General features: G+C 38.3%; 2 protein-coding genes across 2 annotated transcripts in view; one reads left to right on the forward strand and one right to left on the reverse strand.

Moving 5' to 3' along the window:
- LOC110590109 (zinc finger protein 14 homolog) overlaps window positions 1–22724 on the reverse strand; it is a 525303-nt gene that overhangs the window by 367484 nt on the left and 135095 nt on the right. Inside the window, exon 7 of the mRNA XM_044922190.1 lies at window positions 16388–17081. Within this exon, the coding sequence (XP_044778125.1) occupies window positions 16388–17081 (694 nt within the window). The remainder of the gene's footprint in view (window positions 1–16387; window positions 17082–22724) is intronic.
- LOC110590101 (zinc finger protein 382) overlaps window positions 1–22724 on the forward strand; it is a 382742-nt gene that overhangs the window by 145064 nt on the left and 214954 nt on the right. The gene's annotated exons all lie outside the window — the stretch shown is intronic.

The raw sequence follows: 22724 nt of genomic DNA on the forward strand, positions 1-22724 counted from the left end.
GGGATCTTGACCTGAGCTGAAGGCAGATGCTTAACTCACTGAGCCCCCAGGCGTCCCCCCCCAAAGACATTAAATACTCTTTAAGAGTATTGATGCCCATATTAGCAAGTTTGTAAGGAAATGAATATTCTAACCTGCAGATTGTGTAAATTTAAAAGTATGTACAGACAGCATTTAAACCATGCACATCTTCTGACTCAGAAATTCTACTGTGGGGATTAATTCTACTCCGTATATGTGCACAAGATATAAGAATGTGCTGACAGACATTAATCAAAATGGAAAAAAGCTGGAAGGAACCTAAATATCCTGCAGTAGGAAACAGATCAAATAAATTATAAAGCACCCACAGAGTGAAAAAGCTTGTCACTTAAAAAAGGATAATACAGATCTTTAATTGGAAAGATGGAAATATGTTTACTACATATTGCTGAATGAAGAATGTAGGTAATAACAGTTGTGAGTACTGTGATCCTGTTATAGCAGGGCAAAAAGACTTATATGTGTGTGTGTATATATGTGTATATATTTATATTTATGTTCGTATGTACATAGTAATCACTAAATACTAAGCTTTTAAAAATACATAAGGACTGGGGCGCCTGGGTGGCTCAGTTGTTAAGCGTCTGCCTTCAGCTCAGGTCATGATCCCAGGGTCCTGGGATCGAGCCCCTCATTGGACTCCCTGCTCGGTGGGTAGCTGCTTCTCCCTCTCCCACTCCCCCTGCTTGTGTTCCCTCTCTCGCTGTGTCTCTCTCTGTCAAATAAATAAATAAAAAATCTAAAAAAAGAAAAATACATAAGGATATACAAAATATTCAAGATGTGTAGCCTTCAGAAAAATAAAATGAACATGAATACATTTGTAAAGTATACATACATATCAACATAAAGAGGCATTAAGAGACATCAACAGAAAAAAATTCTGCAAAAATTGTTCATTTACCCATTGTGATCTTAATTTTCTTCTTTTTGCTTATATTTACTTAATAATTTTATATGGCAATATATACTCTTGAAATATATTTTTAAAATTTTGTAAGTAGGAAGCTTTTTTTCAAATAGGTGAAAGAGACTCACTTCTAAAGCAGTCATCTCTTGAAGGAAAAAAACTGCTATGTTCTTTTCTCCTAGCTCCCAATATCTGATCCAACTCTATGATTTGTAAGTTTGTTCATGTATGTTGGAGTTTTGCCCAGAAAAGAATGGTTAAACATCCCCAACTAATGCCTTGTTTCACTGCTGCTGTCTCTCTTAACTTCTTGACTCATACATTTATCTTGCTTCTGAACCAGTCATTTTAGCCATGATGCCCTCCAAAGAGCTGCTGAATCTTCTTGTCCTGTTGGTCTCATTTTGCATCAACATCATGAGAATAAAAATTATTAAGGCCTAAGACTTACTACATAAAATCCATTTACCTACACAGAAATCCTCTGGATTTGGTTATTTTTTGGCACAACCTGACAATGCTTGCTGTAATCAGATGATGTCTCTTCACAGGAACTCCCAAGCTGTGCTATCTGACTTCTTCAAATATTACACTTAGTCTTACTCCTCTAGAGGTTTATCTACCTTGATAGATAATAAGCAACTTAAGAATCACAACCATGTCATTTTAGTCACTCTATATTCCCCAAGTACTAGCATAGGATCAGGCATATTATGAGTACTTTATAAAATGTCTGATAATTCAACCTAGAAGTTCCATTTCTAGGAATTTATCCTTAGAAAATTTTTATAAAAGTACACAAAGAGATATCTGCAAGGAAGTTCATCAAAGAATATTCTGTAACCAAAAGTCAGAGTACCTTAACAGTAAGACAACCGGCTAAATAAACTATGTTCCACAATATGATAGCATATTACACAATTATTGACAATGATGGTACTAGTTCATATTAATTCATGAAGGAAAATATCCATGATAAATTGCCAAGTACAACAGGCAGACTAAAAAGAATATCCATAATGTTGGGAGGTGACTGACTCTCATATATAAAGAACACAGGCTTTGCTGTCTTGATCCAGGATATGAAACTAAGGTTTGACAGTTATCAACTAGGAGACATCAGACATGTTAGTTTTCAGTGCCACTGTTGCCTCATAGATAAACTGGAGAATAACAGTTATCTACTTTATAAAGTTGTTATTAAAGTTAAGTAACATAATACACATAAAGCACTTAAAATACCTCATTATAAGCAATGAATAAAATGAAAACATGACATGCCCCATATTCCATGTATTTAAAAAAGTATCTTTAATAAAAAAACCTTAATTCTTTGATAAATGATCTTTAATATTTTTTTTTTTAAGATTTTATTTATTTATTTGACAGAGAGAGAACACAAGCAGGGGGAGTGGGAGAGGGAGAAGCAGGCTTCCTGCGGGGCAAGGAGCCAGATGCGGGGCTGGATCCCATGACCCTGGGACCATGACCTGAGCCGAAGGCAGACGCTTAACGACTGAGCCACCCAGGCGCCCCTTTAATAATTTTTTAATACTAGGATGCCCTTTCTCTTTCTCTTACAGTAAACTTTTTTTTTTTTAAAGATTTTATTTATTTCTTTGACAGAGGGAGAGAGAGAGCACAAGTAGGCAGACAGGCAGGCAGTGGGAGAGGGAGAAGCAGGCTCCGCGCAGCACAGAGCCCAATGTGGGGCTTGATCCCAGGAAGCTGGGATCATGACCTGAGCCGAAGGCAGACACTCAACTGACTGAGCCACCCTGGCGCCCCTACAGTAAACTTTTTTTAAAAAAAGATTTTATTTACTTATTTTAGAAAGAGAGTGAGAGGAGGGAGAGGAGCAGCGGGGAGGGAAAGAGTAAAGAATCTCAAGCAGACTCTGTGCTGAGCATGAGCTCGGTGTGGGGCTCGATCTCACGCCACTGAGATCATGACCTGAGCCAAAACCACGAGTCAGAGCTTAACCAACTGAGCCACCCAGGCGCCCCTCTTTTAGTAAACTTTTTTTGAGATTTTCAGGACTGCTCTTTATTACAACATCACTAAATTTTAAAGATTTTTTTTTTCTTTCTTTATTTGACAGAGAGAGACATAGCGAGAGAGGGAACACAAGCAGGGGGAGTGGGAGAGGGAGAAGCAGGCTTTCCCGCGGTGCAGGGAGCTCGATGTGGGGCTCGATCCCAGGACCCTGGGATCACGACCTGAGCCGAAGGCAGACGCTTAACGACTGAGCCACCCAGGCGCCCCAACATCACTAAATTTTAGAACTAAGTTTGAGAATGTAATTCTTCTTAATTAATAATATTAGCAAAAAAGATTCATAGGAATCAAGAAGTAGAGCAAGGCCCCTTTTGCTCTCCATCCCTAGCAGCTCCAAAGAGACACCATTTGGCATCATAAAACTCAAGAAATTTGATTTGATAAGGTATCATTCTGAACACATTAAAAACATTTGATCAAGTTCTTCTGTATAACATGTCTAAATATTTATTGTTACTACCACTTTCTCCCCCCTGTTATAAATCTCTACTTAGGAGCAACCTTGAATTACTTAAAAAAAAAAAAAAGGGTTTCTGATTCTGAAAAGGTATCTTACTTGATAACTTGTTACCCTAGTAAATGTTTTCATAATCCTAAAATGTATAAAGTCTTCAAAAGTCTTTCAAATTAGAGGAGAACATTGTACTCTCTGTACAGACAGCAATATAGTAAATCTTCTGACTGTACTGGATTTCTTTTCAAAGTGTTGGAGAGTCTTTATCTCCTTAAATAATCAATTTTTGTGATTCTACTTTACAGAACAAAGAAATGTACACAAGTGCACAGACAAAATATTTGGAAAAACATCAAAATAGTTCTTCACCAAAACAATAAGCTGCCTTCACTTTGTTCTGTGACTGAACACAATCAAGGTAAGCAGCATTCTTAAATGGGGTCTGAGGGTTTTGGCTAGGAGTCTTTTCTCTGGCGCTCAGATATCTGACTGCGGCGGCGGGGGTAGGGGGGTCCTCTCCGCGGGTGGGCTCGAGCGGCTAGAGGGCAGAAGATTCAGCTGTGACGCTAGGGTCGGAGTCACACAGTCCAGGCTCTGCACCCAATTCAGTCACACACACGCCATCACCCACTAGTCCCGACCTCACAACCGCACATAGTCCTGATGTCACACCTGGGCCCCGTCACGCCCACAGTCACCCAGATACACAACTACAGCACCGCCGTTCTCACGCACACTCGGCCTGAGATGAGCGGCTCGCAACGCTCTGCGGTGCTGCAGTGCTTCCCTTCCCTCTCCTAATCTCCAGGCCGCAACGCCTTTCCTACAGATGGCTGGAACCAACCCTGCGAACCAGGACTGCTCACCCGGGGTGTCGCACCTGCCTCACGGTGATGCTCCGTGTAAGCGAGAACACGACGCAACCGGCAAGTCCACACACAGCCCCCGGGGCTTAACGGGCCGCGCGCGGAGGCTGCTGGGAGCTCGCGCTGTAGGCACTGAGTGCGCAGGCGCGGCCAGCCCCAGGGAGCCGAGCATCTACCCCGCCCGCTAGCTGAGTGCGGCAGAGGTCTGGGCGGGCTTCAGCCGGGGCGGGGTTCTCGGCTCTTTGTCCCGAGGAGTCCCGGCAGGTCCAGGAGCGCTGCGGGGGCGAACGACGGGCGCACTAAAGGGGGATGTGCGTTAACGTGACTCTCCGTAGGACCTACTCGGATGGCGCTGCGTGTCTGTCTTTGGAGTGGTTTTGGGTGCGATTTTTTCATTGGGTGTGGCCGGTTTGTGTTTGAGAGGTGCTACTTCGCGGACCGGAATGTGGTTTGTGAAGGAGATTTTAACTGGAATTGTGTGTCAGACTGTGTAGGACCGAGAATGTTGTGCCAGCCTGTGAGAGAATGGGTTTGACAGTGCCTGTGAACGTGTCTGTAATTGAACATTTAGGTGGCGCGGTTTTGATAGATTTTTTCCCCCCCTAGGCCTTCCCTACAGACCGTGGTTGGAAGTCACTCAGTGTGCGCTGATTGTGTGGCGAGTGTGTGTGCTTCTGGTGTGTTCCTCAGGACTGTGACGAGGTAGGATGATTAGATGGGACCGGGATACTCACTCTCCCCAACCCTGAAATAGAGAAATGAATGTTCCATTTTCAAGGAGCATCATCTTTACTGAAGGATTTGGTGAAAAAAACCCTGATTTTTCTGGAGAATTATGTATTTACATTTAATCACAAGTTTATTATGGAGAAGAATGTAAACAAGCATAACTTTTAAAGTAAGATTTCAAAGGAAATTCCTGTCATGGAGTAGTTTATTTGCTTCGTCTCCGGATTTCTAGAGTAGGCTGTTCCTCTTAGTGTTAAGGGGACTTTGTTGGGAAGATTTAAGAAGCCCTAGGCTAAGAAAAAAACATCTTTTTTTTTTTTTTAAGATTTTATTTATTTATTTTGACAGAGAGAGAAACAGTGAGAGAGGGAACACAAGCAGGGGGAGTGGGAGAGGGAGAAGCAGGTTCCCCACTGAGCAGGGAGCCCGATGCGGGGCTTGATCCCAGGACCCTGGGATCATGACCTGAGCCGAAGGCAGACGCTTAACGACTGAGCCACCCAGGTGCCCCCAAAACATCTTTTTTTTAAAAAAAGATTATTTATTTTAGAGAGAGAGCTTGAAGGACAGGGGAGGGGGTGGCAGAGGGAAAGGGAGAAGCACACTCCTCCCTGAGCAGGGAGCCCGATGTGGGACTCGATCTGAGGACCTTGAGCTGAAGGCAGACCTAAACCGACTGAGCCACCCAAGCACCCAAGAAAATACATCTTTACAGAAAAGGGAAGCAGTATGGCTAGAGCAGACGACCCAGGATTAGGGAGTCAAATATCTTAGGTTCTAGATCAGATATTCTTTGTTAAAGGAGGGCAAGAAACTTGTTTAAGACTCAAAGTATCAGTTCATGCTGACATTACTAATTCAAATTTAATGTTACAAGGTTTTATTCTTACCTTTTATATTTCTGCTTTTTTTCCCCTAATGATCTTTCTCTAGAAATCCTGGTTCCTAGTAATATTAGCATATTTATATATTTGCAGTAGCCTAGAATGGCCATAAAATAGTTTAAAATGGTAATGCCAATATTATTACTAACAATAAAGCTAGTACATACAATTTTATTTATTTTTTTTTTTTAAAGATTTTATTTATTTATTTGACAGAGAGAGATAGTGAGAGCAGGAACACAAGCAGGGGGAGTGGGAGAGGGAGAGGGAGAAGCAGGGTTCCCGCGGAGCAGGGAGCCCGACGCGGGGCTCGATCCCAGGACTCTGGGATCATGACCTGAGCCGAAGGCAGACGCTTAACGACTGAGCCACCCAGGCGCCCAAGTACATACAATTTTATTTTATTTATTTTAATTTTTTAAAGGATTTTATTTATTTGACAGAGAGAGAGAGAGCACAAGTAGGCAGAACAGCAGGGAGAGGGAGAGGAAGAAGCAGGCTCTCCACGGAGCAGGGAGCATGACGTGGGGCTCGATCCCAGGACCCTGGGATCATGACCTGAGCCGAAGGCAGCCGCTTAACCGACTGAGCCACCCAGGCGCCCCCAAGTACATACAATTTTAGATTATAGTTATTCTAAAGCGGAGGTTGGCAAACTACAGCCTGCAGGCCAAATCTGGCCTGCCATCTGTTGCATAGCTAGTGAATAAAGAATAATATCTATCTTTTTAAGTGTTTTAAAAAAATCAAAAGAAGAGTAATATTTTGTGAGGTGTGAAAATCATGCATTTCAAATTTCAGTGTCCATAAATAAAGTTTTACTGGGAACATAGCCATGTTCACGTATGCATTGTCTATGGCTGCATTTGAGCTACAAGGGCAGAATTGAGTAGTTACGCAGACTGAATGGCCTGCAGAGCCTAAAATACAGTCAATTCTCATTATTTACAGTAGTTCTATAAAGTTGTTGCAAACACTGAATTAGCAAACCATTGCTCCTAAAGGAAATATGGGGTTTCCTGCAAACATCTGATGACATTTTCTTCAACCAATCAATACATACCTGGTTTTATGTGTTTCTACTTGAAGACACAGTTGAGAAACCTGGGTGGCTCAGTCATTTAAGCATCTGCCTTCAGCTCAGGTCATGATCCCAGGGTCCTGGGATCAAGTCCTACATCAGGCTCCTTGCTCAGCGGGAAGCCTGCTTCTCCCTCTGCCTGCCACTTCCCCAGCTTGTGCTCTCTCTCTCTCTGACAAATAAATAAAATCCTTTAAAAAAAATAAAGACACAGTTTATGTATAGTTGATTCATCAACATTGGACTCATGGCCAAAAGCACTATAGCTCATGCCTGAATAAAGCTGATCTAATACATGTATTTTCTCTGTAAGGCACATCACAGACTTGTGCTTAGGAACACTAGGCAGCACTTCAGCACTATGCTTTGGGGTCATTTGAAACAGCAAAATCACCAATAAAAAGCACAAAATGAAAAAAAAAAAACAACCCATGGTACTAAAGAGACTGAAAAGAACACATTTTTTTTTTTTTTAAGATTTTATTTATTTGACAGAGAGAGACACAGTGAGAGAGGGAACACAAGCAGGGGGAGTGGGAGAGGGAGAAGCAGGCTCCCCACAGAGCAGGGAGCCTGCTTCTCCCTCTGACCCTCCCCCCTCTCATGTGCTCTCTCTCTCTCATTCTCTGTGTCTCAAATAAATAAATAAAATCTTTAAAAAAAAAAAAAAGAATATATCCCTCTTAGTTATAAAATTAGAATATTTAAAAACTACTTGAAGTAATTCCATTCCTGTGCCATCAATAATTTCTCTAATTGACTGTAACATATTAAATAAATTAAAATCTGGGCTCCTGGGTGGCTCAGTTGGTTTTGGTTGGGTGGCCGACTCTTGGTTTTGGTTCAGGTCATGATCTTGGGTGGGCTCCCGGCTCCAGGGGGAGTCTGCTTGAGGATTCTCTCTCCACTCCCTCTGCTCCTCCCCCTGTTCACTCTCTCTGTCATTCTCTCAAATGAACAAATAGATCTAAAAAATCCTTGTAAATAAAAATCCATAAATGAGAAAAAATGGCGTGAAAAAGGAAAGCTCTTCTTTATAGAATGTCAGCTATTAAGTTTGATTTTACATGATTATGAACTCAGTTTCAAATATATTTATGATATTTGGTTTTGAAGAGGTATTTTTACAGTATGGTGTTTTCCTTTAAGTTCATGTCCATTTCTATTATATCCTCTCATGCCAGCTATCACCTGCATTTAAATAAAACAGCAACATCATTAGAATGGATACATCTTGGCATGAAAGCTAGCTATTGGTGAGGTAATAGAACACAATTTATCAGGCAACACTGAATTTTCTTTGAAGTCAGCCTCTTTCTGATTTCTTCCAATGGTTCATGTTTGCCTTCCCTGCTAGTGACCAACTCTTTTGCTTCTTTACACAGCCTTGACACTCAGTGCCACTTGCATTGGTAGAAACAAGGTGCCCAGGGAATAGCTTTCCAAAGCCGAGCAAAAGTTGGGTGAATGAATTCTAATTACAGAAGCAGTGTTGGTAGCTTGTGTGCACCCTCAAATGCATTACTACTGGGGTGCTGGCTTAAGCCTGTATGGTTGCTGGGTACCTGTCCAGGGAGGGAGGGTGCTGCTGCATGGCTCACTCCTTAGGTGTAGGTTGCCTGGACCAAAACTCATACTTGCTTACCAAAGGGTTCTGCACCCAATTCCAATGTGTTTGTCAGAGAGGGGAGGTTCCCCACACCACCAAGCAATTCTTGGGAACCAGCTGGGGATCCTACAATTCAACTCAATTCTGACACTGTCTACATGGAGACAGCATCAGAACTCACAGTTTAAAAGCTCTGTCCTACAAGAATTCCCCCAACTACTTCAGACGCCAGTCACAAGTCCAAGTTATCACCTGTTCTTGTGACCAACTGCTATATATTTGAGGTTCCAGTGACTTCCTCCTTGGGTTCAATTAATTTGCTAGAGTGGCTGGCAGAAATCACAGAAACATTTTACTTACTTGAGTACCAGTTTATTATAAAAAGCTATAACTCAGGAACAGACAGATGGAAGGGAAGCATAGGGCTTCTAAAGCATAGACCCTAATCCTTAGGTGTTCCAAAAGTCACCTTATTAACCCATCAAAAGACACCTTGATTGTTCTCATCACAGGAAATTCCAATTGTTTTAGGAGCTTTGTGCCAAAAACAAGAGGAAGACCAATTATATATTTCTTATTATAAATCACAATATCACACTTACATCATCGCTGTCATGAGCAGGTAGGCTTCTGAATGTACAGAGCTTCTCAGTAGTGGCAGGCCAAGGCATTCTCTTAATGACTTCAAAGCCTATGAGAAATTGCAAATGTATTTGTATCTTTACAACGATGTATTCATATATTATTTAATACAGTGACAGAAAGCAATAAAAAATAGTTAAACATAGCAATGGAAAAAGGGTATGAACAGGCAGTTAATCAAAGAAAAAATACATTGTTAATAAGCATACAAATTTAATCAAGTTAGTGAGAAGAATGATCTCGAAAGAAGTGTGATTTTAAATGAATTCTTTTGGGGCACCTGGGTGGCTCAGTTGGATAAGCTTCCAGCTCTTGATTTCAGCTCAGGTCATGATCTCAGGGTTGTGAGATTGAGCCTGGCATTGGGTTCCATGCCTGCTTGGGATTCTCTCTCTTCCTCTCCCACTGCCTCTCTGCCCCTGCCCCCCACCCCCAACTTGTGCTCTTGCTCGGGCTCTCTCTCTCAAAAAACCATGAATAAAATAAAATGAATTCGTTTAAATTAGGCAGAAAATTTTAAAAGATAAATATCAGGATAGGCATGGAAGTAGAAAACAAGTTATGCTTATGAGGGCAGTTTAGTTAACATATATCAAAGACCACAGATTCAACTTTTAGAAGTTATTTTAAGGAAATAGTGAAGTAAATGCCCACAAATATGTGCGAATGCTTGTTCACTATGGGATGGTAATAATCTTGGACGTAGTACATTAATAGGGCAGTAGTTAAATTTGGAGGTTTCATGTGTATGCTATTAATCTAGACAAAATATACTATTATAGACTGGTTAAATATGAGTGATATATAAGTACATATTATTATTTCCAGATTTAGAAGGTGCAAACTGCCTGGATCAGCATGACCTTTAGTATTGTTCTCAAGGAAAAATGTACTTCCTAGACATCCACAATAAAAGACAAAAATAATCTATTTGATATGCTCTACAGAATCTATTCAAGTAATCACTGTGACTACAACATGAAAAAGAAAGTGAAATAGGTATAAATACTGTGAGACACCATATCGGTCTCCCTGCTCAGCAGGAAGCCTGCTTCTCTCGCTCCCTCTACCCCTCCCCCCCTGCTCATGTCTCTCTCTCTCTCTAATAAATAAATAAAATCTTAAAAAAAATACTGTTCGACAGATACTACTTTATCCACAGATTATAAAGATCAAAAGAATCTATCATTTTATAATCAATACCCTAATAAGAGATATTAAATGCTCAGCTATTACTAGCATATTTTAAGTATTGTGAAGTATTATATCATAAAGATATTAGAGGAAAAGGAGATGAAAAGTTGTCAAAGACATTTTGAGACATACGTGTATTAATATTCACTCAAGGTCAATTCAATGTGAACTCATTTTGAAATACTCAGTATTTAAGTTGAATAAAATTCAAAATATAATCTCAATTAGTTTCTTATTGGAAATGTATAAAATAAAAAATTCTAATAAAGAATCATTTGTCTTTATTTCCAAATAAAACCAACATATTAATAATATATATAACTCTATTTCCAAGTAATAAGTTACTAAAAAGTGTAAGTTAAAGATCACTGTAAAAGCACAGAAATAGATCTGAGGCTATGAGCATTTAATATATGATAAAAGTATTTTAATCTAGTAGGAGAAAGAGGGATAGTTCAGTAGTTGGTTGTGGCATAATTGGGCTTATTTCTGAATGGAAACAGAGCTGACATCCTGTATCACACCATATACAATAATGAATTCCAGATAGATTAAAATGTTAAAATCTCTGTGTGTGTATATACACCCACATATATGAAAAATTGAACACTCTATTCCTTTATCCTCTTCCCTCCAAAAGTTTCTATAAGCAATACCTTCCTAAGAAACAGAAAACATTGGAAATGGTTTGGGAAACCTATTCTATAGAAATGAAATAGAGAAGAATATAAAGTAGGAATGTTTATTGAAGCACTACTTTTAAGTGGCAAAGAGGAAACAGTCTGAAATATCGAAGTTGGGGAATAGTTGAATAGGTATTGGTATAAGCATACTTGGGTATGCAATATAATGTAACCATTCTAAAAACTAAGTTAAGGGGCACGTGGGTGGCTCACTTGGTTAAGTGTCTGCCTGTGGCTCAGGTCATGATCCCAGGGTCCTGGGATCAAGCCCAGTATCCGGCTCCCTGCTCAGTGGAGCGGGGAGCCTGCTTCTTCCTCTCCCACTCCCCCACCTGTGTTCCCTCTCTCGCTGTCTCTCTCTCTGTCAAATAAATAAATAAAATAAAAATAAGAACTAAGTTAAATCATCATTTACTGACCAGGAAAATTCAAAATGCAGTTGAATTTAAAAAGCAAATTACAGAGAAATGTATAAGGTATCATCCATTTTTTGGGTAAAAATATACTAAAATAAATTAGTTGTGTTAATGTTTAAGTATAAAGAAATATATGGGGGATATACACAAGGTTCAAAAATTACTCAGAAGGAAATGGACAGAGGGGAAGGGAGTGAGAAATAATGGAGGACAGATTTTTTGTTTATTGGTATTGCTTCATTGGTTTGGGTGCAAATGCATTATCTCTGTAATTTTTTTTTTAAAGATTTTATTTATTTGACAGAGAGAGACACAGCGAGAGAGGGAACACAAGCAGGGGGAGTGGGAGAGGGAGAAGCAGGCCTCCCACGAAGCAGGGAGCCCGATGCAGGGCTCTATCCCAGGACCCTGGGATCATGACCTGAGCTGAAGGCAGACGCTTAACGACTGAGCCACCCAGGCGCCCCTATCTCTATAATTTTTGATGAGAAACTTAACAAATAACAAATAACTTAAAATAGGCTTATAAAATAATATAAAATTTCATTTAGCACTCCTTGTTTTGATAGTAATGCAAAATATTTGAACAAAATATCCTGTTTTTACTAATTCTCTTATTTGCTCTACTTTTCTTTCTTTTAAAAGATTTTTAAATTTAGAGAGAGAGAGAGAGCACATACAAGCGGGGAGAGGGGCAGAGGAAGAGAGAATCCCAAGCAAACTCCACACTGAGTGTGAAGCCCACTGTGGGGCTTGATCTCACAACCTTGAGATCATGACCTGAGCTGAAATCAAGAGTTGGACGCTCAACTAATGAGCCACCCAGGGGTCCCCACTCCTTTTTTTTTTTTTTTTAAAGATTTTATTTATTTGACAGAGAGAGACACAGCGAGAGAGGGAACACAAGCAGGGGAAGTGGGAGAGGGAGAAGCAGGCTTCCCGCTGAGCAGGGAGCCCGATGCGGGGCTCGATCCCAGGACCCCGGGATCATGACCTGAGCCGAAGGCAGACGCTTAACGACTGAGCCACCCAGGCGCCCCCGCACTCCACTTTTCTTAAATTGGTTATAAAATATTTTACGGGCATACGCCTGTAACAAAATAACCCAATGTAAAAAATCAAAACCCTCTAATATGGGATCTAAGAAAAAAGGAAGTGGGGAATGGAAGGACAGACCTGTAACTTTGGATATTATATGGGATTTTCCTTCCAAGAATGGTATCTATCCAATGCAGGAAGTTGCTGCTAAGCATGAAAATTGAGGCATAGAAAAGATCTATTTCAAAACACTAACCTAACCTAAACAAAGTTAAGATGTGGGACATTTTCTTAACTTCAGATTTCTTAATCTAGGACTTTTGGTAGGCTTCCACACTCTAATGATAAAGTAGTTCCAGCAGAAATAGTATGGCTCACAGGGCTAAAATATTTACTATCTGGCCATTTATGGAAAGGCTGCTAACCTTTCATCTAGAACACAATACATAATTCCAGTGACATTTTTGTTGCTAGTGTAAAACTGTGATGGTCAGGCTAGTTTTCCTCTTCACAGGTTAACTATTTTTCAAAATGTGTATATATATATATACATATATATATATATGTATATATATATATCTCAACAATGGGATATGCAACATATAAAATATATCCAATTTTTAAACTTGATATGATGCTTAGAATAAAGAACTACATGTAGAAAATATTGGGGCTGAATCAAGTCCTTTAAAAAAAAATCCTTACATTTGGAGCTTAGTTACTCTATCCCTGGAAATATATATATTTTTTATATTTATTTGACAGAGAGACACAGCAAGAAAGGGAACAAAAGCAGGGGGAGTGGGAGAGGGATGAAGCAGGCCTCCCACTGAGCAGGGAGCCCGATGTTGATCCCAGGACTCTGGGATCATGACCTGAGCCAAAGGCAGGCGCCTAATGACTGAGCCACCCAGGCGCCCCTACCCCTGGAAATATTTTAATCTAAACCTGTTCACATCTAAGAAATTCTGGGTAAATTATCTTATTTTGTACCATTCCTTCATTTCCTTAAATTTCCTTGGGACCAAGGAGTTTACACTATTAAAAACTCACTGCTCTAGTCTCCAGAATAAAAGTAACTCATGGGCTGTTTGTGCAGTCCCTATGTCTCCTTTGGCCCTCATGGTGTCCTTAAATAAAAATATGAACTACCACTTAAAAATCAAGAGCTATTGGGCCACCTGGGTGGTTCCGTTGGTTAAGCGTCTGCCTTTGGCTCAGGTCATGATCCTGGGGTCCTGGGATCAAGCCCCACATCAGGTTCCCAGCTCAGCAGGGAGCCAGCTTCTCCCTCTTCGTCTGCTCCTCCCCCCACCTCCCATTCATGCTCTCTCAAAATAAATATTTTTTTAAAAATCAAGAGCTATCACACACTAACAAAATAAATAAATATCTGGATTCTCTCAAAAAATCAGAAGAGCTGGCAAAATGGGGCCTGTGTTTCCTCACATCCGTTAGCTGGAACTGGGCACTGGATATTATCCTCTTTAGCTACTGTCACAACCAGATTCATTTCTATTATTCTTTTAATAGGTACCTATAGTTTGCTAGTTTCTTTAGTATGCTTGCATATATCTTCATGGATGACACCAAAAAATAGCTTTCCTTTTTGGGTGTCCTAAGATTGTTCTAACATCAAGATTATATCTGAGTATGTTACGAGATGTCTAGGGGCACTTGGTGGTTAGGTGTCCAAGTCTAGATTTCAGCTGAGGTCATGATCTCAGGGTTGTTAGATCGCGCCCCAAGTCAGGCTTGCACTGGGTGTGGAGCCTGTTTGAGATTCTTTCTCTCTCCCTCTGCCCATCTCCCCATCTCTCTCTCTCTAAAAAAAAAAAACCAGTTGATAATGTTTTGCCTGAAATTTGGTTTGGTGCTTCATTAGTAGTAATAGTTACTATATCACACTAAAGTTCCCCTTTTCTGTGTTTTTATAAATCTTCCAAGAGTTCTCTGAGACAATGCTGTAATTTTTATTTTCCTAAAAAATAATTTAGGTTTTCAAATGTATCAGAAAGAAGCATTGTATTTAACATTTTATTTATTTTTATTATTTATTTAAAAAATTTTAAAGATTTTATTCATTCATTTGAGAGACAGAGAGAGAGCAGTGGCGGGGGGGAGAGGCAGAGGGAGAAGCAGATTCCCCGCTGAGCTGGGAGTCCAATGTGGGGCTCAATCCCAGGACCTAGCAATGCTTAACCATCTGAGCCACCCAGGTGCCCCTTTTATTTTTAGTTTTTTTTAAATATTTTAAGTAATCTCTACACCCAACTTGGGGCTTGAACTCACAACCCTGAGACCAAGAGTTGCACGCTCCACTAAGCCAGCCAGGCACCCCTAATATAACATTTTAAATCAGTAACTCTAAGGTTTCTCTTTGTGTGTGTATTTATCCATTTTTCAAACATGATTGTTTGTCTTTTCATACTTTTCCATCAGTTTCACAATGGTTTGTCTATATTTTTATTTGTTTTTATGTTTTTATGTTAGGTATTATATGATGTAGTAAAAAGGATGCCAGTCTGAGTGAAGTCCTTCGCACATGGTACACACATTACTTTCCCCACCAACACCTAGGATTATTTCATGTTCCATATGAAAGAAGTCACGATGGAAAATTTTCTGAATTCATTACCCTGAGTGGTGTCTTTTTTCAACTGTATGTCCTGCCTGATGTTCAGCAAGTTCTGCAGAAACTGTTGTTTTGCAACCAATAATACTAATAACAACGATGAATAAAATAATGACCAACATTCAGTGAGTATTTATTATATGACAGGCACAATTCTAAGCAGTTTATGTGTCTTAATTTATTTGATCCTCACACAAAATTTTGAGGTAGGTGTTATAATTATCCCCATTTTATAATTTCTACTGAGACAAATATGTATAAAAACATAGAAAAATGCTTAAGAAGGATAAATACTAAACAGATAATGACTATCCTTCAGAATGGGAAATGGGTACAAGGATGGTAGTCGTATGTTTGCCTTATTTGCAATGTTTAAATCTTTTAAAAGGAAAATATGTTCATGCATTATTTCTACAATTAAAATACATGATACAAAGATATGCCTAGGGAGAATTTTCATCAGGAAACTGTGAATAATGGCAAAAACTCTGGGAAACTACAATTTCTTTCAATAGGAATTTGATAAAATGATATCACACATCCTTATATTGCAACATAAGGAAACACCAGGAAGCAATGAAAGGATCTCTATTTACTGTGTTGTTTTTCATCACTGTTTTTACAAGAAGAAAGCCTAAGTTTTGTAAATAACAAAAAGAATAAGCCATCTTTGAATAAAGAGATCACTTCTTTCAAGTTTTAAAGGTGTTTTACAAACTGTGATGTAAAGAAATTGGACTTTATAAATTTAAGATGGGTTAAAATACTAAGGATATAGCACTATAGACAAATTAGGGGGGAAATGAAAATTAGGATTATATTTCACATGAATTCTGAGGTTTAAAATAAGGTTAAAAAGGTGTCAAAAGTGCTATGATTTTCAGTATTTGCTAGCTTGAATTATCTAATGTCAAAAGAAATATATGCTTTTATTAAAGGGCTTCAAAATTTATTCTACTCATAGGGTGTTTCTCCTACATGATTTTTCTCAAGTTGAATAAGCTAGAATCAACAAAGAAGATGTTTTCACATTATTCTATTTAAAGGGATTATTATCAAGGTAAATTCTCTAATGTTGAATAGTTTTGAGCTGTAATTAAAAGCCTTCCTACAGATTTCATATATTCTATGGTTTATCACCAGTACAAATTTTGATGTTGAATAAGTTGTGAGCCATAATTAAAGGTCTTTCCACATTCCCTATATTCATAGGGTTTCTCACCACTATGAATTCTATGATGACTAAGAAGTTGTGAACTCTGAGAGTAGGCTTTCCCACATATCTTACATTCATAGGGCTTCTCACCAGTATGAATTCTCTGATGTCGAGTAAGGTCTGAACCAGAACGAAAAGCCTTTTCACATTCCTTACATTCATAGGGTTTCTCACCTGTATGAATTCTCTGATGTTTAATAAGTTGTGAGCTCTGACTAAAGGCATTGCCACATTCTTTACATTCATAGGGTTTCTCCCCTGTATGAATTCTCTGATGTTGAGTAAAGTTTGAGCCACTACTAAAAGCCTTCCCACATTCTTTACATTCATAGGGCTTTTCACCAGTGTGAATTCTCTGATGTCGAGTGAAGTTTGAGCCACTGCTAAAGGCCTTTCCACATTCCTTACATTCATAGGGTTTCTCACCAGTGTGAATTCTGTGATGTCGAGTAAGGTCTGAACCACAAATAAATGTTTTCCCACATTCCTTACATTCAAAGGGTTTCTTGCCAGTATGAATTTTCTGATGATGACTGAGTCTTGAGGGATGTCTAAAGGCCTTTCCACATTCCTTACATTCATAGGGTTTCTCAATGGTATGAATTATCTGATGTGTACTAAGTTGTGAGTCATGTCTAAAGGTTTTCCTATATTCCTTAGTTGCACAATATTTCTCTTTATTATTAATGATTTGCTGTAATGTAAAGGATGGATGCTGACTGAAAGTGGGCATGCCTTCATGGGTGAATATCAGTTGACTGAAGTGTCCCTCCTGAGAGCCATGTTGTTTCTCAAACTGGCCATTACATTCCCAATCATCTCTGAAACTAGAGCACTGAAGGTCATGTCTTGTAAGTCTTTCCATTATCTCCCACTGCGCTGACTCTATTTCATAAATTTCCTTCTTCAGAAATAATTTCTTGGTCTCACATCTTGATTCCAGGACTGAAAGAAAATATGAAAGTAATCACTCACATTTTTCTTGTTTGGGAGAAATAAAACTTCAATAAAAATGGAAGAATTAAACTGAACTTTAAAAAAATAGACAAGAAAAGAGCGAGGACAGATCATATATTAAGATGAGGGCAGTAATAAGCTATTGGTTTCCAAACATTGCTATGGATCAGAATTACTTAGGCGAACTTGCTGAACATAAAGATGACTTAAGTCTTACCTCCCTTGTTACAAAATGACTCTAATCATAAATACACATATAAAATCTCACAGCATATGCACACACAGCTATAAGAGCATCCCACAGATGAACTGTAAAATAAGGGAAATGATCATACCTACTTAAAAGAGTTATTATCAGGATTAAATGAATATGTCTAAGAAAAAATTCCCAGGCTTTGGCATACTTGGCCTGCAGCACTGCAACAATTTTTATAAGTAAAGATTTATTGGAAGACAGTTACACTTACTTGTTTACATATTGTCTATGACTGCTTTTAAGCTACAATGGCAGAAGTGAGTAGTTGTAACAGAGAACACATTGACTGCAAACTTAAAAATATTTATTACCTGGCCCTTTAGGAAAATGTTGCCAGCCCCTGGTTAGATCTATGTTGTCCATTACAGTAGCCATGAGCATATGTGTGTATTTAAATTTAACATAATTAAAATTAAATAAAAATCAAATTTAATTCCTCAGTGGCACTATCCACATTTCCACTGGCCAATTGTGGCTGATGACTACCATGTTGGAAATGACAAACTTAGGATATTTCCATCATCGCGGAAAGTTCTATTGGACAGCACTGGTCTAGATTCTGCAACTGGAGGCCCAGGGTCTCTTTAACAAATGATAAGGAAATAGAGGGTGGCAACCTAGATGGGAGAATGAATGAATCTAGTGTGAGTGGTAGATAGCGAGGGTTCTTTTGTGGCTAAATATGGAATATGTTTGGGGTTTGATGAAAATACTTTTTGGCTTGGAATTCTGTGATGCTGATCTTAGAAGAGAAAAGGACTTAACAAGTACATAAGCATTATGATAGCGATGACCAACTGACAGGAAGGGTATTTGTAGGTTTAAAGAGAAGGAAGAGAATATAAAGGCAGTGTTCTGTGCTACTGGAAGTTCAGAGTTACCAGATTCAGTCATGAATTTTGAACTCACACTCAGGTTAATTACAAGCTTTGTCTTCTTGGCCAAAGTAGTTCCTTTTTCTGAGCCCTCAATTCTCTGTTTATATAATAGAAGTAATAACTCTTATAATCATTGTGAGGATTATAAATAATATATAAAAAGTATTTGGCATAAAATAAGTGTTAGTATTTGAGAGATAATATGAAAGAATCTCTATACAAAAATGGGGACATTAGGCAGTGAAGTGTTTTGAAGACCACACTATGGACCCAGTGGGAAAGCCTCAAACCAAAAAAGTGAAAATCATTCGAGTACCATCGTCTCTTTCTCTCATATAATTATTCAGCAAATACCTCCTAATCTTGCTCCTAAATATATCTTGAAACTCTTCTTCCTATCTTTAATAAAATATCTAATACATCTCTTGAACTATCAGGACAGCCTCTTTTTTTCCTAGTTTCCCCACTTGAGGTTTGCAATCTTAAATCCATCCCTTATATTTCTCTTACAATAAAAGCCAAACTGCTGAACATGGTCTACAAAGCTCTGAATGACCTAGTTGCTGCCTGCCTCTTCAAACAAATCTCAAGCTATGCTCCCTTTTGGTTGCTAGGCTCCATCCATGCTGGCCCTATTTTGCAGTTCTTCAAATGATCCCAGTTTTTAGTCCCTTTTCAAATCTCTAAAGGTCATACTTTTTGAGGCCTTCCCTGACTCCATGACCAAATTATATCCTCCCTGTAATTACACTTTTAGCACTCTGTTCTCTTCCTTAACAGGATTTTCAGAATTTGTAATTACATATTTATTCAGGTTCACTTAATATCTTTTCCCCTGAATAGGTGTTAAGGTCCTTGTGTTTACTTCATTTTAAAAGTAAAATGTCTATTGTCTTCACCAATATGTATCCAATTCTAAGCACAGTATCTGATACATACTGGAAGATCAACAAATATTTATTAACTGACTCAATTAGCAAGTATTTGAATATATACTCCTTAATAAAAGATGTCTTTAAAAATTCCTCTAGAAAAAAAAAGGATACACTCTTTTCAAACACCACACAGTGAATATATACATTTATTACTGTTCCTTCAAGAAGTCCCACTAAAGTGATAGTGATGAGATTAAACAAAAGAAGAAACTCCATAAGGACAAAGAATAGGAGAGGGAAGAGCAACAATCAAATTTTGGAAGCTAGAGTAGAGGTAATGGTAATAAATAATGTGTCAACCATAAACACACTGAAACCTAGGTTGCAGATTGGTCTTACTGTACAATCTAGTTATTTCCAAGAACTGCAATCAACAGGTATCTTTGAAAGCTGGGTGCATGAGGGGCTGCAAAAAGGAAGATTAACTGAAAATCTGTAAGAAACAGACCTCAGATTCTCAAATCTACCCCATACAGCAGGCTGATCCCCCAGCCTGATATCCTCAGTAAACTTTCAGAATCTGGCAGTCAAGCTCATTTTATTGATTCCTAGAAAGAAAGTAGAGGATTCCATTCTGGAGAAAACCAGCCCAATAGAGAAGACTCGATAAGTTGTATCAGTCAATGAACTGTTCTAAGTAGATCACTCTACAGTACCTACCACCAATAAATTTACACATTCTCAGATGTAAATGAGCTCAGATCAACTTTTTACTACCACAGTTTTATATGAGCAGACAGCCTTGAGTCATTAACAATTTCAGGAAAATCTTAAACATGAGAGATTAAAATGAACAAGGAAAAAAACTCAGGAAAGAGAGACAGTGGAGAAAAATTTAAAAATTCAGAAAAAGAATGCTTCTAAAAACATAACAATCTCATAAGAGAATAATGTCAGAAAAAATATTCAAAGAACAATGAGAATTAGAACTTAATAAAATCTCACAGAAAGTACAAAAAATATGAAAAATAGAAAAAAAAATTCTAGAGCTAAGACAAGAAATTCAAGATCTGAATTATGAGTGTTCAATCATTCAAAAAATTTAATGAGCCCATACTATGTGTCAGACATGGTGCCAGGCACTGGAAATAAAAAGTGAACATTCAAATTTGAAACAGAGAAGATAATGGGGAATAAATAATCAAGAAAATAATACAAGAAAATCTCAGAGATTTTGTTTCTAGAATGAAATGTCTCAGTGAGTGCCCAAATGAAAGAATAAAATCAACATCATGATACCTCAACTTGAAATATTAGAACATTATAAAGAATAAATTCTAAAAGTTTCCAAAGAGATTAAACAAATCACATAAAAGAATTAAGAACCTGAATGTGTTTTAGATTTCTCAATGACATTAGATGCTAAATTTTATTTTATTTTTTATTTTTTATTTTTTTTAAAGATTTTATTTATTTATTTGACAGAGAGAGATAGCGAGAGCAGGAACACAAGCAGGGGGAGAGGGAGAAGCAGGCTTCCTGCCGAGCAGGGAGCCCGATGTGGGACTCGATCCCAGGACCCTGGGATCATGACCTGAGCTGAAGGCAGACGCTTAACGACTGAGCCACCCAGGCGCCCTAGATGCTAAATTTCAAAAATCCATGGAACAATGCCATCAAAATTTTGAAGTTAAGTTTTTCAACCTAAAATTACATCTCCAGTCAAATATCCATGAAAAATGAAGGTGAAATGAAAACATTTTCAGACATATAAGGGTTCATAAAATACACTATTTACTTTTCTTGAATACTTTCCTTGGTTTCTTTTGGGACATGTGCCTTAGAATAATGAAGGAATAAACCAAGAAAGAGGATGGCAAGAGATCCAAGAGTCAAAGTATATCAATGTATCCAAGGCATCCAAATATAGAAGCGATCAAAAGAAATTCAAAGGGGGCACCTGGGTGGCTCAGTTGGTTAAGCGACTGCCTTCGGCTCAAGTCATGATCCTGGAGTCCCGGGATCGAGTCCCGCATCGGGCTTCCTGCTCGGCGGGGAGCCTGCTTCTCCCTCTGACCCTCCCCTCTCTCATTCTCTCTCTCTCAAATAAATAAATAAAATCTTAAAAAAAAAAATTCAAAGGAGTATGGTGAAGGGAATCAATGGGATGATAATGAAGAGAAATTCTAAAATGATAGCTATGTAATAGTCTCAACTGGGACAGAAGAACAGAAGGTTAGAGGAGAAATGTCTCTTAAAAAATAAACCAGTTACCTGATGTGTCTGAAAAGAGATTAATGAGAGATACTGAAAAAACTGAGCAATTCTCAATTAAGACAAGGATTAATTGCATGGAAAAGAACAAGTCATATAGGAAGTGAAATGTGACTAGAGCTCAGCAATGAAAGACGTTTTACATAGTCATTAAGTGAACTGAATAATAATTTAATTTAAAAATCATGCTACTTGGAAGATGAAGGTGTATGCTAAATCTTCAAATTCCACAGTGAAAAGTCAATTATTACTAAAACAAGAATTCATGAAAAAAATTCTCAGAGAAAGGATAAAAATGATGACAAAAAAGTAGTAAGAATCATGGGGAGGGAGAATTATATTTAAAAAATGAGTTCTGGATGATGCAATGATGCAGATCTAACAATGAAACAAATTTTCAGGGCTGAACAAAATGCTTAGTAATCACAGAGCTCCTTTCTGTGTTGAGCAGAACTTATGAAGAGTTTTAACTGGATATATCTTGGTAGAATTTCTAAGTTCAAAGAAAAAGAGAACTTCACAGAAGTAAAAACCTGATGAATCAGGTTGTATCTTATTCATGCATTTTTGTTTGATGTTGCCCCCAACAGTTCTCTAAAGTTTTGATTTAGTTATTAGCCTTGAGATATCAGATTTAATATGAAAATCTGGATTTCTGATTTCCTGAAAAACATTATCTGGAAGCACTGGGCCAGCATTCTCATATGACAGCTGTCTTCTAGACTTAACAAGTGCTTACTCCTTTAAGATGGTATAAATTCTCTCTCATTAGCCAGTCTCCCCACTACTGCCTGGTCCCACAGGGACCCTCAGGTGAGTCTCAGTTTACAGTATTGCTTTTCTTAATTTCACCTTCATTCCTGAAACATTTTTGCTGGATTTGGAATTCTGGGTTAACAGTTCTTTAGCACAATAAAATATTGTTCCACTTTCTTCTGGCCTCCATGGTTTACTAAGAGAAAGAGAAATCCAGTCATTCAAATAATGGTTTCCCTATATGTATTATTTTTTCTATGGTTCTCTCAAT

The sequence above is a fragment of the Neomonachus schauinslandi genome, chromosome 16, assembly GCF_002201575.2.
Source record: "Neomonachus schauinslandi chromosome 16, ASM220157v2, whole genome shotgun sequence".
Classification (NCBI taxonomy): Eukaryota; Metazoa; Chordata; class Mammalia; order Carnivora; family Phocidae; genus Neomonachus; species Neomonachus schauinslandi.